We start from the raw sequence: 16,446 nt of genomic DNA on the forward strand, positions 1-16,446 counted from the left end.
CTCAGACCCAGGATCCCAGTGGCTTCTTGGGTGCCCCTCCCCTGAGAGAATTACACAGACAGGGTCATGGTTTTAGGAAACTTAGGACTGGATAAACCTAGGCCACTGAGATCCTTTTGTGGGACTTTGATGTGAAAATAAGATGGTAAAGGCCTCCAAGTCCCCTGGGCTTTGCCACGCTGGTAGCTGGAACCCCAGGAGTCCAGTGGGCCCCGGGGAAGGGAGACACACTTCCCACATTCCAGCTGCCCACAGGCCATCTGCTGCTGGCGGCTTGTTTGGTTTTCTGCACCCTCGGCCCTTCTGTGCTGTGACTCCACCTGCCCCTCACACGCAGGTGTGCGGTCTCCCACTGGATTTCCATCCCAGGCCCTCCTCCCCATCCCTGAAACCCACATTTTTGCGATTTCCTCTCATGGCACTGTGAACTCCCACTCACCCTTTTTAGTGTCCAGTCCTGACACAGCTCTCATCTGGGCCAGCAAAAAGCAATAGAAAGACGGAAGGCCAGAACAGGAGATGGATTTTAGAGTTCATTCATTCTGTAGGTATTCATAAAGCACCTAGGTCTTGCCCCTGGCTGGTGGGCTTCTAGTAGGAGGAGAGTGGGTGAGACAAAAGGAAAACAGGTCATCACAAGTGTGACCATAAGGCCACCGGTGTGGGGCTGGAGCCCAGGAGGTGTGGTGGGCACCTATCTAGAGGCCAGAGGGACTGCCTCCAAACTAGACCTGAAAGACAAACAGAGCCTTAGTGGGAGAGACTTGTTCCGCGAGGAGGCAGAACAGAGAGGGGTCCAGGTGGATGGAGCAGCACCTGGAGGGGAGGAGGGCACTTGGGGTGGGCTTAGGGGGCTACCAATCACCAGGCGTTTAAGCTTCTGAAAAAGCAGACCGGAACCCTGCTTCCGCTCCCACACCCATGCTCAGCATTGAGCCTGCGAGAAAGTGAAGGACAAGTTACCTTCCACCTCATCTCCAGTCTGCTGAGCACAGGAGACAAAATAACGAGTCATCCAGCTGCCTCTGCTGGGCGGTGCGCAGGGGTCCTCGTTGGTCCGCATTGCCCATGTTGTGGTCTGGCGCTGCTCACTTTCCTGCCATTGTGCATGCTCCCTCTGCACCCTGGCTCTCCTTTCCGTGGCACTGTGTGGGCTCCTGTCTCCTGACTGCCGCGGAGGGGCCTCGCTGACGGGAATCACGGGACAGAAAGAACTCATGCCCACTCTGCTCGCCTGCATTCGTGTCAGAATGAAGGCGCCTGCGCACTGTTTTGGGAGGGGAAAATGTCCGAGGCTTTTTATTAGTTGAGTTTGAGGAAGAGGAAAGGCGTTTGAATAATTTTCCACAGCCTGGGGGTATTCTGTGTGTACAGAGCACACCCCACCCCGGGAGGCCCTGTCCAGGCCCAGCCTCCATTCTCGCTGAAGACTCCCTTGGGCTCCGGGAGACAGGGCTCCTTTCACAGCCTGATCGAGCTGTTCTTCAGCTGCTGGAAGGGAGGGTGCTGACCAAGCCAAGACACCTTCCTTCCTCCCCAAGGACAAAGGAGCCACTCCTTAGAACAGTAAAAGGAAGGCCAAGAAAGTTCTGAATCTTATTTCTGAAGTCCATCACTTCATCTCCTGCATTACAAGCCTAGGCTTCTTGGCTCCTCACCGTCTTAGACCGACGGTTCCCTGAAGATGAGCCCTTGTCCCCTTCATGAGCCTTGTTATCCAGCCACGGGAGCTGTAGGACTCATCTGCCTCCACACAGACGTCTGAGTCACGGCCTGACAGGGGCAGAGGACTCAGAAGTGGCTGACTGGCTGTGTGTGGGCATTCGGGAGAGTGGAATCTTTCTTCCCTTCCAGCCCCAAAGAAGCTCTGCCAGCCTGGAGCGGGCTGGGGTGAGGTATTGGCCTCCCAGCCGATAGCAGAGCTGCCACAGTGGAGTGCTATTTGCAGGTACGCACAGGAACCAGCTTTCAGAAATCACTCCTTGCCAGCCATAGTCTAGCTCCACTTCGAGCCTCCCAGCAGTGTCTTCCAGGACTGAGAACAGCCATACACTCAGCACTGCTAAGGGGCCCACTCCTATCTGCAGTCCCAATTACTATGAGTCTGATATCCTGGTGCTGAGTGGATGACCTGACCTCTTTGAGGAGGCGTAAACATTTCCATCTTCTTGGGTGTTCTTTGTCACCGTGGGAAATGTCACGTATGAACCAGTGTCCCTGGCAGCACTTTGAATGCACATCTGTAAAGGGACCCCTTTACTCCTTTGTCACTTAGAAGCTCAGGCTGGCTCCAGACCCGCTCAATATTGTGGTTTGGAGACCTTGAAGTCTTTTGTTGGTGTTAAAAGTGATGGTTGAATACCAAATGAGATAGACCTTCATGTGCCACCACCAAAGGGCTAGTCCATGCAGCCGAGAAACCTGGGGAGGGCGTCTGTGGGCAGTGCCACGTGCGCCACAAGGAAGAGCTAGGTGTGGTGTGAGTATTCTAAGTGCCCTCCGTGTGTGAATTAATTTGAATCCTTACAGCATCCCTTTGATAAGGTATCACTGTCCTGAGTTAAAGTAGCTGAGTCTCAGGTGGAGGAACCTGCATAAAGATGTGCAGAGATTTGAGCCCTGTCCATTTGCATCCAGAGCCTTCCACTGACCACTGAGCTGGACTCTGCTCCCCAGGTCATCTTGACCTGCGTGCCGGCATCTTGTGTCGTTGCTCAACACTTGGCTGACTAAGCTAGTCAAAAGCAGAATCTACCCATCCCTTTATCAGTCTAGCAGAAATGCTTGCCTTTTGCAGTTTTTGGAGATACTCATGTATAGCTGGACATTCACCTAGTATCATCAGCAAATGAGAGGGACCATAGAGGAGAACCACAGCCTCACCTTTTAGCCCTGAGACCATTCACCATGCACCTTAAGGGATATCAGCACCTTCTTCTCTAATGGGGCACTGAACGTCTGGTGGGGAAGCCCTCCTTGATGACTGTCCTCAATGGCATCTGGCCACGGTCACCTGGGAGGAAGGGGTTTGCAAGTCGTCAGTACTTTTTCCATAATATGATTAACGTCTTTTTGCTTTTGTTCACATAGCTCTCTTGTGTTCGGGTCCTTAAAGATTAAATGTCGGTAGAAGAACATTAAGCTGTCATTCTTTTCTCTCTGTTTAAGGAATCTGCTTCCTTTATGGGAAACAGGCATGTAGTTTATTATTACTTTGAGTAATCATTTACTGCTACTTCAAAAGTATTTATTTCATGCTTTATTGACAAAACTACTTGGGTATGGTATCTCCATCACTGTTATTGCTCATTAGTCAGATCTGGTGGACTTATGACAGCACATGGCCCACAGTTCTATACACGTAACAGGGAGTTCCTATATCGTGTGTGTGATCCTCACCAATCTAGAATATTACATGGCCATGACCTACCTGCAGCAGAATTCCCCGGGCACTTGCTGCATACACAAACCCCCTAGACTCCTCTCGAGATCTATGAAACCAGGCTCTGGTGTGTGGGAGTTGGTCCAAAATCTAGATTTTAACAGTCTCCTTGGGGGGATCCTAATACATCCTGAATTTGAGAGTCCCTGCCTTGAGGACTTAACAGCCCCGTGAAGTCCTTCCCTGGGCTGCGCTGAGTACACAGCTGTACACAGAAGGACACATGATATTGATGGGAGAGTGTTATGTATGGGGCAGTAGACGAAACCTCCCCAAACCAGAAAAGACTTGAGAAGACATCAGATCTATCCATTTTCCTAAGCCTTAGACAAAATTTAGGTTATCATTGGTGCACTGGGGTTGTGTAGCATATGGGGCTCATAACTGGAGATTTCTCAGCAGAGTCCTAACACGTACAGTGTATACTCTGTGTTCTGAAGCCCTGAAGACCACTCCAGGGTGAGCACAGACCATCAAAAAGATTGATTTTTGGAGTGGTTTAGCATTTCCATTGATTATGAAAATGCAGGGGGCCTGCAAAAGCCAGAGTAGTCAACAATCAATTTTGCAATTCATTCTTGGTTAATAAATAGAGTCCAGAGTGGAGTCAGGGGAAAGAGGAAGGAGGGTAGGGATCTGCCAGAAATGCAACCAAAATCAAGGATTGCCAAAAACTTAATGCATGTACCTTACCAGGCACCTCCAATGTCAAATAACTTGAATTTTCAGTACAGGAGGCTCAAATGAAATTTGGACCAGGTTGGAAACAAGGTGAAGAAAAGGCAACCCTAGGACTCCAATATTTCCCCTATTAATTGCATGTTTCTCCCTCTAATGCCAGGTTGCGTCACCCATTAAAAAGTCCTGTTTGTTTTTGCAGGCATTTACAGAGACACAGAAAAAAAGATTGTTGTCATGGAAACAGCAGGTGCAGAAGCTCTTTCGGTCTTTCCCTCGGAAAACCCTTCTAGACATATCAGGATATCGACAGCAAAGAAAGTATGTTGGGATTTCAGTCTTTGTAATGCATGGTGGTTCCAGGTCCTAACTGTCTGCATGGGTTCCAGGGTCAAGACTACACAGGGCATCATTCCTTATTTCTTAGAGTGTCCTCTGACAAGTTCAGACCACATTCTTTAAACAGGTGGGGTGGGGAAAAGGCTGTAGAGGGAAAGACTTCCCAGAGGAAGAGCTGAATGTGATCTTTGGCAATTCAATTTACATGGTCAAAATGATGTTATTAGTACAGATGGGCATGGAGTGGGGAGTGGGTACGATTTAATGAGTGCCAGCAAAACACTCGCTGGTTTATCCACAACAGGGGTCTCTGAAAGGACAAAAACAGGTGGTTCTCTCTGCACCTTTAAGTGGTGGTGTAATTTTTTCTCCCTTCTTGCTGCAGACAAGCTAATTATAGTTGGTGGCAGGGTGAAGAGCCCAGTGCTAGTCTATTTTGGTCTGAGTTGCAATCTAAGAGTAGAGCAGTACCATTCTTGATTTTTCATAGTACTTCAGCATCTTGGATGCAGTTAAAAAAAGCCTCGTTGTACTTTACAACCCATTACTTTAATCTGGTTTTAAATTGAAGAATCCAGTTGCATATTAAAGGTGAATTATAGTGCCAATCTAGGAGAGGAATCATGGGGAGGGGTGGAGTGAACCGTTGAACAATAACAGGGCGTCTTGGGGAGACAAGAGAATGATGGTGCCGACGTGCTGAAAAATCAACATCCTTTTTTACTCTTTTCAACATGAGCATATAAATAATCATTTTTCCATTCGCACCTAGAAAGTTCTGAATTCATTTCTCAGTGCATATGTAGAAGTGTTGAGTGTGTTGTTGACTGTGTTGTTCAAATGTTTGGCATTTATTTGCATAAGTGTGCCTTGAAACATCACTGTTTCATAGTACTTCAGGGAGATAAGGCCAGTTGGAATTTGAGAAAAGTCTTCATTAAAAATTAATGTAAAAATTGAAGTGTTATCATATTTCAGCATATATAACACAGTTATTTATTAAACAAACATTTAGCATTTGCTCTGTGCCAAGTTAGGTATCCAAGCACTTAAGAATATTATTACATTTAATCCTTGCAACAATCATATAAGGTAGAAGGGGTTATTGTTAACCCCAATTTACAGGGGAGTTGGGAGGCATCCAGGATTTGGACTAGACAGGCCAATGCCAGCTCCAGAGTCGGTATTCTTAAGCACTATGGGTGCTGGGCCACTTTCCTGGTCTCCAGATGATGTGCAGAAAAGCCAGATAAAACAACACTCTAGCCAGCTCCTTGGTCCCAAGCCTCCCTGGAGGGTGGGCGGGACCACCAGTGCACCTTGAGGGTTCCTGGGGCCCAAATGAAAGGCCAGGCCTGCTCCTTAGCCTTCTCCCCTGGGGCTACCCCTGCCCTAGACTCTCCCTCTTCTTGTAAGGGCAGCAATACCCCCTAAGAAAGAGGAAGATCCACACCCCTCTTGCAAACCAGGTCCTTGGGAGACAACTTCCAAGAGAAAGAAAGAATTCAGAAGTTGAAGATAAAGATAGAGCTTTCAAGCTCTTTGCTCCTCCTCCCCAAAGTGCCATCTGCTCGTCTGTCTGCCCTGTTTTGTCCTTGGTCCACATCTGAGTGCCTGTTAACCTTGATTTCTCTAGAGTGTTATTAACTGATGCCTGAATTGGGTTAACTCAAGATTTGCCAGATTAGACCTCCTTATATTGATTAGAGTGAATTCAGTCATCGATTATGGATGGTCAATTGGAAGTTGCTAAAGTTCGAATTGTGGTGCTAGAGAAGATTCTTGAGAGTCCCTTGGACAGCAAAGAGCTCAAACCAAGGAAATCAACCCTGAATATTCACTGGAAGAACTGTTGCTGATGCTGACGCTCCAATACTTTGGTCAGCTGATGTGAAGAGCTGACTCATTGAAAAAGACCCTAATGCTGGGAAAGATTGAGGGCAGGAGGAGAAGGAGTCAACAGAGGATGAGATGGTTAGATGGCATAACTCAATGGACATGAGTTTGAGCAGGCTCTGGGATTTAGTGAAGGACAGGGAAGCCTCCCATGCTGCAGTTCATGGTTGCAAAGAGTCAGACATGACTGAGCAACTCAACAACAACAAAAGTTCTAGGAAATAATTTGTTTTCATAAATATTACCTCTGGGATCTTGTTATGCTATTAATTTTCTTCAAAGACCTGTTTTTTCCCATAATACAGAGGTAACTGCAGCCCAGCCCTTCCTTGAACTATCACAAGTCCCAAATTAATTGGTTCTTATCAATGTTATTTTATCAGTCTTGTCATGCACTTCAAGGTAATGAAATCAGTTGGTTAGATTTAAGAAAGCAGAGAAAGATGCAGATGAGCAGAGTAAGAGAATGAGAAATGAAAACTTTTGTCACTTTGTTCTCTCCAAAGAAAATGATTATTTCATTAAGCCTAGTGATCTTAAGTGACTTAAGCTTTCACTCTGGTTACCAGCAGTGGCAACCCTCAAAAAGTCTGACTTTATAGTAATCAGCTTAGGACCCCACAGTGAGACCCACTGTCATTAGAAAGACACCCTAACCAAATTCTCATCTCCACCCAGTGTATCCTCAAAATGTTAGCTCTACCAGCTCCATGAGTCCTAACTTTAAGAGTCCACGTTTTCTCCTGTGACTAAGTGTCCCATTACAGAAGCTTCTGCCTACATTATATTGCTTAAGAATATAGTCTTGCCTTCCTGGAAGCACAAATTATTTTAGCATCACTTGCTGACTGCTCTGTTTTGCATATGAAATAACTTTTTAAAAATCCAACCAAAAAGGAAAATGAGCAAAAAAGCTATCTGCACTAAATAAGGAAAAGTCTTAGCAGAATACTAAATCATCTACCAGGTGGCCAAAATTCTGACTCCAAAAACCAAAGGACTGGTTTTCGTAGTTAAAAAACAAACAAAAAAAAAACAAGAAAACAGCCACTTGATCTTTGTCCCCACCTGCCACCTGTCCATTCTTCAAAGGAGGTCTCTCCCATTGCATGAAATTATTTCTCCTCCTCCTGGCCCAAATTTCCTCTTTCAAACCAAACATTTTAAACCTTAGTAAAAGAAGGAAGGAAGCTGAGAAATCTGAGAAAGAACGAGATAAAGAGACTTAGAACCCATGAGTATCCTCCTCATCTCATAGGGATGAGCCTGGACTGGAATCTGGTCAGAAAAGCCTAGAAGTGGTAAAACACAGCCCAAAAGTCAGTGCTTATCAGCTCACTGTGGAATTCTCTTCCCCCTCCCCGCTCACCAGGAAATTTAGGAATTCTGAGGAAGAAACCCTTTCTGAGATGAGCCATGCTGATGATTTAGTTGCTCCACCCCACCACACACATAACACTCTCTTTCTCAGGAAATAACAGATTTGCAGTGCCCCCCTCCCGCCTCATAGGGTTAAACTACGTCAGCCCTCTCTTCCTGGAGTCTCCTCACAGGCTTGGTAGGAACCTCCCCTGTGTGGCTGCGAAAGCAAGTCTGTTCCATCTTGTGGCTGTTGGAGGTAAAGCATTTCGACTGAGACATCAGTGAATGACTAAAGCTGACTCTTCTTGGAAAGAATGTGCTGGTTCCTGAAGCCCTGCTGGCGGCTGTGCACCCTCCCAGAACTTGAGGCCTGCCGGAGAGGACGAGTTCTTCGGCGCTGAGGTCACCGGACCAATGGGAGCGCGGTGTCTGAGCATGAGGCCACGGGTCCCCAGCGTCCTCTCTGCGTGGACCCTAGAGAAACATGGAACCTCCAGGTCTTTCTACAGGGAGGGCCCGAGGAGCAGGGAACAGTCAGTGTCCTAGGTCCAGGGAGCTGGCAACCATCATCCTCTTCGTTCTCATATCCCTCCCATGAATCTGGGAGTCAGAGCCCCAGACTTGGGGTCCGCTCTGCCATTTGGAGATCATGAGGGCAGAGACTGAGCCATTCTCTTGTTCACCCTGCCTTTACTGCCAGGAGCTGTGCCATCCAGGCCTGGGACCTGCGGGATTGATGAGGACAGATGCCATCTCTTGTCCCAGGGAGCTTCTGTCCTAGTGGGGCCCAGAGGCCACTCCTCCCAAGTCTGCTGCTCAGACCGACAGCAGACAGACCAGTTGGTGTGCTGGAAGGGCCTGGATCTTGGTGCTGCCACTTTCTTGCCGTGTGGCTTCTGGATGGGCACATGAGTTCTCAGAGCCTGTGACACAGTGCAAAGAAGGCTGAAGCCCACACTGGTTAACTTTCTGGGCTCGTATTCCAGCACTGCCCCCTAATGGCTGTGTGACCTTTGAGACATTATTAAGCTCTGTATTTTACTTCTCCAACTGTGAAAGGAGTGCCTACTTCTTAGGGTTGTCACGAGGATTGAAGAATCAATGTGAAAGTCCCAGGGCACTTGATATTAGCTCTCAGTTCTTAGCTACAATTTTAATCATAAAGCCTTGATCCCCCCCACCCCCGTAGGCCTCATAATGGTCAAAGTGTGAACAGACCCCAGGAAGGGATCCCGGGGGCTGGGAAGGGCCGGGGGTGACTGATGACCTCTCTTCTTCTCTATTGACTCTCACAGCCGTGGCTTTGGGCAATCCAACTCCCTCCCGACAACCAGCTCAGTGGGTGGTGGCATGGGCAGACGGAATCCACGCCAGTACCAGATCCCCTCCCGGAATGTCCCTTCCGCCCGCCTTGGCCTCTTGGGCACCAGCGGATTCGTCAGCTCTACCCAGCGCAATACCGCAGCCAACCCCACCATCATGAAGCAAGGAAGACAGGTCTGCCCCACCCCCGGGAGGAGGGTGGGCCAGCCAGGCTCAGGGCCTGAGGCTCAGGACATCCTCCCAAATGACCCGAAGGTGAAGGGAGAAGCCCAAAGGGACTAGGTTGAAGACGGTTGCCCCTGGGCTTCGGAGGTTTGTTTGCAGTTTCTGTGGGAGATAAAGCAAGGCCATGGTGGCACCTGGCATCACGGGGATTTGTTCCAAGACCACTGTAAACTTCGGGGCTCCGCACACAGGGGCCGTTAGGAAGAAATGCGAGACCTATTTCTTCTTTGCCTTGATCCTCCACCTGCCCTAGCAGATCCCAATGCCTTCCAGATTTGGCTTCCAGAGGAGCCTGAGCATCTAAGGAGCTTTCTTAGCATTTGTATCTGAGGCAGATAACTCCTTTGACATGGTCCCAGCTGTGGTGGAAAACCCTATAGGGAAGGAAGGAGCCTGAGAGAGGCTGTCAGTCAGTCAAGACCACGCTGCCCAGAGGTTCTCGCTGTGTGATTTAGAGCCAGCGTCAGTCCCCTGGCTCGTCGTCTCAGGAGTCCCTCCCCCGCACTTGCACCCTCTGCCTCCCACGTGTAGCCCCTGCGTTGTGGGCCTCTGCAGGTGGGGGCTGGGATTAGAGGGACGCCAAGTGAGTCTGAGGTTCTGGGTTTGTCATGAGAAACTAAAGGATGACAGCTTGGTTTTAAAAAACAGGAAACTGTTCCTGGCAAGACAGGCAGGATTCACTCCCCCGGGGAAGCAGCCCAGGGTAGGAGAAAACCCCAGTCTTGACCATTGTGGGAAGCCACCAGATGGATCCAGGAGGAAACCACCGCTAGGACACCCGCGTAATAACAAACACACAAGCTGAGTTGTGCCAGCTCGTTGCCAGCTGAGAGGTTCTTTTTTCCTCCTTCTCCCTTTGTAGTAAATTGTAAGAACCTCAAAGAGAAAATCAAATGAGAGCCCTGAAATAGTTTGTGCTCTTCGTTGCAGACATTTATAGAACTCCCCCCATTTCCTAGAAAAGTGATAGGAAAAGCAGAGACAACAGAAGGGATAAAGAGAGTTTTAGAGCCAGCGAGGGAGATTGGTGTCCAGATTAAGCTGAGGCTTAGAGAAGAGCCTGGGGCTGAGGGGTAGTGTTGAATAAAATGAATGGAATCTAAAGCCCCTCTCTCTAAATAAGCAGACAGATCGCGCTGGCCTAGGAGCCCTTTCCCAGAAGTTAGCAGAGAGTTCTCCCAGGGTATCTGCCTCCTGGATTCTGGCTGGTGGCCCTGCTCTCATCCCCACCCCCAGGTGTCTGGACTAATAGGTTCTGCTTCTGTGTTTTTCCCTAGAACCTCTGGTTCGCCAACCCCGGGGGCAGCAACAGCATGCCAAGCCGCACCCACAGCTCTGTCCAAAGGACCCGCTCACTGCCTGTGCACACTTCGCCACAGAATATGCTGATGTTCCAGCAGCCAGGTAGGGCCAAGCCCTCCATCCCTCATTGTCCTGTCGGGGAGGCCAGGTCACCAAAATAGATGCCCCAGTGAACTCAAGCGGAAAGTGCTTAGCCTCGACTACCACCTTGCATTCTTTTGAGCTTATAGAAGCCTTTCCTTTTTTAAACCATGCCTTGCCAGCATGAATAGTGGCCTATTGGCTGGGAGCCAGCACACGGAGCCCCAGAGTTGGTTGTGATCTGACACGGGGGTATTTTGGATCCTAGTCATATTTCTAGATTGATTAACCCAGCGACATCACTGGAGGGCTTCCAGGGGAAGTTGGGAGGGGTTCCATGTATAGTGTGTGTGTGTGTGTGTGTGTGGTTGGTGTGTATGTACATAGGGGGATGTGTAGATAGACAGAGAAAGAGAAAACTCCATGGTGTTGCTGAGAGACCCACCCCTGGTTTGGGAGTGCTTTGCACACGTGATTGCTGGTCCATCCATCTTCCCTTTACTTGGTTAAAGAGCAGCCTGGTGCGCCTCTTGTCAATTTCACCTTTGACCCTGCCTCCTCAAACAGAGTTGCCAGAATTACATTCAGTTGCCTGCACCTTTCTCTGTGCAGATTGTTGACCTCTTACACTCCATGAGTAATACAAAGCCCCACAAGCGATTATTGCATGATTAGCGCCTGGAAGAAGATCCTCACCCTTTCTGGTAGATGTGCTGTGTACAATGTCTTACAGGAGTTTGAGGGGAAATGTCACTGTGACCTGAGTGGGCATGAAAGCTTCTTGGAGGTGAACTTCAGGGAGCAGGGGGTGAAGAGATGGAGAGAGGAGGATGGAGTTGCAAGTAGAGGGAGCTAAGAGAGCCAAACTGCAAGGATACCAAGTCCCACAACGAGTTCTGCAGTGGCTTGGTGGTGGGCTCAGGCTGAATGAAGTAGCAGTGTGTAGCCCAAGGGAGCTGGAAAGGCTGCAGCTGATGGTGGGACCCTGAACCCAAGGCCAAGAAGCTTGGATTCCAGCTGCTCTCGGTGGGGAATTGATAAGAGCTTTTGAGCAGGGGGACAGGCTGGGGTGAGCATAGAGGAGTGAAGAGTGGGCAGGCTGGAGGGGAGGAGGTGAGGCCACCAAGGGGTGGGGAGGTGCCAATGGCAGGAAGCCACCAAGGCTCAAGATAATGTCAGGAAAGAGAAGGACGTCAGCATGCTCCAGATGCTGATTTAAAGTTGCTTCTTGACTTCTAGAACTCTACCTATTTGCACACCTTTGTTTTAAAGCTCCTTTTCTTCCTTTTGATACTTGATATTTTTCTGCCCAGGAAGAAAATACTTGATAGAATTTGGGGGCTGTGAAGGCCTGATCCCAGGTCATTTAGTCCCAGCCTCTGCTTTCATGTAGAGTTATGTATAATTTACTCCCAGTAAAAGAGACTTTGGAGACAAAGTGAGACTTTGGAGACTCTGGTCCCACCATCAGCTGCAGCCTTTCCAGCTCCCTTGGGCTACACACTGCTACTTCATTCAGCCTGAGCCCACCACCAAGCCACTGCAGAACTCGTTGTGGGACTTGGTATCCTTGCAGTTTGGCTCTCTTAGCTCCCTCTACTTGCAACTCCACTCTCCTCTTTCCATCTCTTCACCCTGTGCTTCCTGAAGTTCACCTCCAAGAAGCTTCCATGCCCACCCAGGTCACAAAATCTGAAGACATCTTAGGCACAAGATCTTTCACCTTGAATGAATAGCTCACCCTGGCCTCACCCCCAGGACTGCAGCCCAGCTACCCTGGCATAGCCAACCACTCTCCTCTAATCCTAACACATTTGTAGCCTTTTCCATTCTTTCCTACCTCTTTTTCCCTCTTTGTGGCTCTCTTCCAAGTCCTCCATCATCCTGTTTGTCCCTCATCTTAATTGGGCAGACCAAGCCCACTGGGAAGAGATGGCCCATCTCCGGGAGAAGAACCATTTGGGTCTGTTGATACGAATCTTTCATTTGCACTTTGCTTCCCCTCTCTGTTACACAGCAATGCTGAACAGTTGGCTTATGCTCAGGTCAGCTATGACCCTAAGATTGTTTCCACCCTCTTCCCATGAAGCCTCTTGTTCCCTTAATTAAAGAAGCAAACGCTACCGAACAGCTTCTAAGAGAAAGTGACTGTCCCCCTTACCTCCCTTCCCAGCCCATAGTCCCATCTCCAAGAGGCAGCACTTAACAACTGATTTCAGTTTTCCTGGTAGTTCCCTGCACGTCTCTCAATAATGGTGTTTACATGCTGCTGGACTCAGAGCTCTGGAACCCTTGGGTTATTGTTGTTGTTGTTTTTATCAGCCTCTCCCCAAAGCATGACAAACCCACTTCCAGCAAGGCCCTGATGAACCACAGCATTTCTAGTAACCATGACATGAGGACAGGGCTGCTGCATATTTCCTGATTGTAAATAAAAGTGGTGCAGCAATAAAGAACCTGCCTGCCAGTGCAAGAGACGCAGGAGACACGGCTTCAATTCCTGGGTCAGGAAGATCCCTTGAAGCAGGAAATGGCAACCCCGCCCCAGTATTCTTGCCTGGAAAATCCCATGGACAGAGGAGCCTGGTGAGCTACAGTTCATGGATTCAACTGAGCACAGCAACAGCAGCAGCAGCAGGAGCCACTCCTAAGTCCTGCCCAGCACCCTTGGCCCATGTGAGGTGGCTCTTCCTGAGACATGACAGCGAAGGGTGAGGCAGGGCACTGCCGTGAAAGGAAAGGAGGCTGCAGAAAGTTCCCTCCTCCGTGGGCACAGAATGTTCCTCCTCAGCCTTTGCATCTAGGACCTGGCGGTCAGGGGCTGGGACTAGACCACAGGCATCATATCAGGAAGGCAGAAAGCTTCCATCTGTACACAAGCAGTACTAATAATGAATGCATAATGGACCAGAGATGTGTGACCAGCCCAAAATTACTGAGAAAACTGTGCTGCCTTCCAACATACTAATTTCATCCTGGCCATTGGATGTCTTCACAGCACTCATTTTGAACCATCTGGGCAAATCTTAAAGACTACAGTGCATTCCAAGGAAGTTTTGATTCTGTGAACTTATTCCCATCAAGATGATGGAATGTCTCCAAAGAATAAAAAAAGGCTGGGGTCTAGAACCAGCCTCAATATTGTATGTCAACTCATGAGTCACCTTGCTTAAATCTTCAGGACGCTTCCTTCTTTCCTGGATCTACGGAATCTGTGGACCCCTTGGAGGCCAGAGTAGAGGTGATTCTTCACTTCACTCTGCTCCAGACAGATTTGAAATATTTCCCAGGACAGGCCAGGAGAGCCATCAATAATCATGGCCCCTTGCTGGCCTCTGGGATGAGTAAGAAAGATGAAGCTGGTCCCCCTCAGAGGGAGGGCTGATACCATCACTAGAAGGGTGACGAGCTCACAACCAACGTGGTGCCTGGCCAAGAGGGGTCATGTTCTTCCCAGAGGCAGGGTGTTTTCCCAACTGGAAAAATAGTTTGGAAACTGCTCACAGAAATGACATCATATCTTGGGAGCAGATCCTGCTGACCAGGGCTCCACCCCTCTTGGGATCAGAAAGTATCTCCGAGGAACCTGGGTGTGACGCTAGGAGGCTATGGAGGCTCTTCACCGCCTGGAGAGCCTGACAGGATGGGGCAGGGGGGCCAGAAGCTGAGGAGAAGCACCAGAAGGGTAGACTGAGCGGCCTCACCGAGCACCTCGTCCTTCACCCTGCACAAAGCCACGTGCAGACTACCTTTGGCACTAGACCGCCCAGATGTGAGGCAGTGCCTTACATGGTGGCATTGCGCGATGTGAGGTTACCTGCTCTCCATCACAAGCCTCCCTTGTGCAGCAGCTCACGACTGAAATCCTGCCATTAGAACACCTGGGAGCACAGTGCACAGAGCTGTCATTATCCCTTTCCTTGTTAGTGTGAATGAGCTCCAGGTTCCTTCCAGAGAACTGCCTTTAGTGAGACCCAGGAAAGACAGAGATTCATCGGTATACTAGCTCCACAGAGGACAGAAGGCGCTGCCCCGCAGAGACAGCGGCCCGAACAGGGACCTGCTTGAAGTACGTGATCCACGCTGGCTCCTCCCCTTCCGGTCAGCCCTGCTCAGGGCGGGCAGATGATGGGCGGGGAGGCTGCCAAGTGCATCACTGTCACCGCCCAGACCCCAGCGGGGTCCGTGCCCCCACGTCTGACAGCCACATTCAGAAAGGCCAATCAGGGTGAGATGATGCAATAACATCTGGCACCATGTTCTCCTCGTCAGTTTTCATGAAAGCATGGGTCCTGGAGGATTTCCCCTGTGCTTAGTTCCACAGGTCTCTGAGTGAAGCCCCCAGAGAAGCGCTGCATTCTCCACAGCAGACTCGGGATGCGGCTGGTACCCGTGTTTCTCCACCACCCGAGCAGGCGTGGGGTTCTCTTTTCCTTTCAGCATCTCTCTCCCCCTTTCTTCTTGGTTCCCACCTTGCCTTCATCTTCCTTGCTCCTTTCATCACAGTCAGCCAGCTCCCACTTCTGCATTCTCTGCCCCTTCCTCGACAAACTGACTTTCTTGACTTCTCGACTTCCAGCAGTGCCGCTCCTCGCTTAACCAGACTCGCAGCCCTCCTGGTTACTCGGCAGAGTGGCTCCAGCTGTAGTTGGCAAAGTGAGATTCTCAAGGTTTCTCCAAGAGTGCCCCGACCTGTTTCTTAAAGTCCTGAAGACACTGGCCTCTTTACCTCAGCCTCAGGGACTCAGAGAGCGCAGCAGAAGGGCATGTCGGGTGCCACAGTCGTGAACCTCAGCTGCCAAGGCTGCTTCTGTCGAGGAGGAGCCATGGGGAGGTCCCCGGGGGACCTGCAGCGGTGCCTTGCTCAGGTTGGGCGCTGCTTCCAGAGTCCTCTTGACCCTGGGCCTGAGCAGCCGTCCATGTTTTTGTAGGACTTCTAAAAAGGCAAAGTTAAAAGTCCCCCTTCAGCCTCGACTCTGGGCATCCTAGAACTGGGGGTCCTCAAATACACACCCTAATGTGTACACAAATACACGTCCTGGAATGGTCTGTTGGAGAGGGGAAGAATCCCTCATTCTCAGAGATGCCATCTGAGCTAAGGAAGCAGGCCTGCTAGGGCAATGACACAGAGGGCTCCGAGTCTGTTTGTCCTCCTGAAGACTCAAAACTACATCTGTCTGGTACCTTACTGCTGTGGAGGCCGGGATAAACATGATGAGCCCCTAGGGTGAGCAGGAACCAGGACAAGAGTTGGCCTGTAGTTCATGTGGATCTGTGAGCAGGAGTTGCCCAGATACTTAGCCAGGGCTTTGAGAGTGCTGCCCACTGAGCCAATCATGGCTGAGGGCTTCCAGCCTGAGTAGAAGCTGCTTTTCATCTGGCTGGTCTCCCTCTGTCTCATATATGCGGGGAGATGCCTCGGATCTGTTTTTATCAAGTACACAATTAAAAAGTCACACTTAGGAAACTCTGTTGTGCGAACATACAGGCTTCTCCCAAGACTTAGAATTTTTCAGAGCCACTTCAAGATTGGTGTGGGTCATGACTCTGCCCATGTCCCCGAGGGAAGATCTGGAGGATTAAAAGCAAGCATGCCAACTTTCAACCTAAAAGAGCAGCCACGAAGGTTTGGAGATTCTGGAGCAGAGAGCCCCACATTTCTCAGCCCCTTGTTTTTGGAACACGCAATCCAAGGCTTGGAAAATGGCATTTTGCTGCGTGTTGGCAAGAAATCCTGCAGCTGAAACACTTCTCTCCAAATGTCGAGCATCTTTATTTATCCAAATCTCTCCACAGTG

The 16,446-nt window shown here is 49.6% G+C and overlaps 1 protein-coding gene across 4 annotated transcripts in view; it reads left to right on the top strand.

The window, feature by feature from the left end:
• The window catches only part of SAMD4A (sterile alpha motif domain containing 4A), a 227,237-nt gene that overhangs the window by 198,897 nt on the left and 11,894 nt on the right, over positions 1-16,446 (top strand). For all 4 annotated transcript variants that reach the window (XM_055538109.1, XM_055538111.1, XM_055538112.1 and 1 more), the window contains 3 exons: positions 4,323-4,441; positions 9,013-9,214; positions 10,543-10,669. In XM_055538109.1, the coding sequence (XP_055394084.1) occupies positions 4,323-4,441; positions 9,013-9,214; positions 10,543-10,669 (448 nt within the window). The remainder of the gene's footprint in view (positions 1-4,322; positions 4,442-9,012; positions 9,215-10,542; positions 10,670-16,446) is intronic.

Source organism: Bubalus kerabau, chromosome 10, assembly GCF_029407905.1.
Source record: "Bubalus kerabau isolate K-KA32 ecotype Philippines breed swamp buffalo chromosome 10, PCC_UOA_SB_1v2, whole genome shotgun sequence".
Taxonomy (NCBI): domain Eukaryota; kingdom Metazoa; phylum Chordata; class Mammalia; order Artiodactyla; family Bovidae; genus Bubalus; species Bubalus kerabau.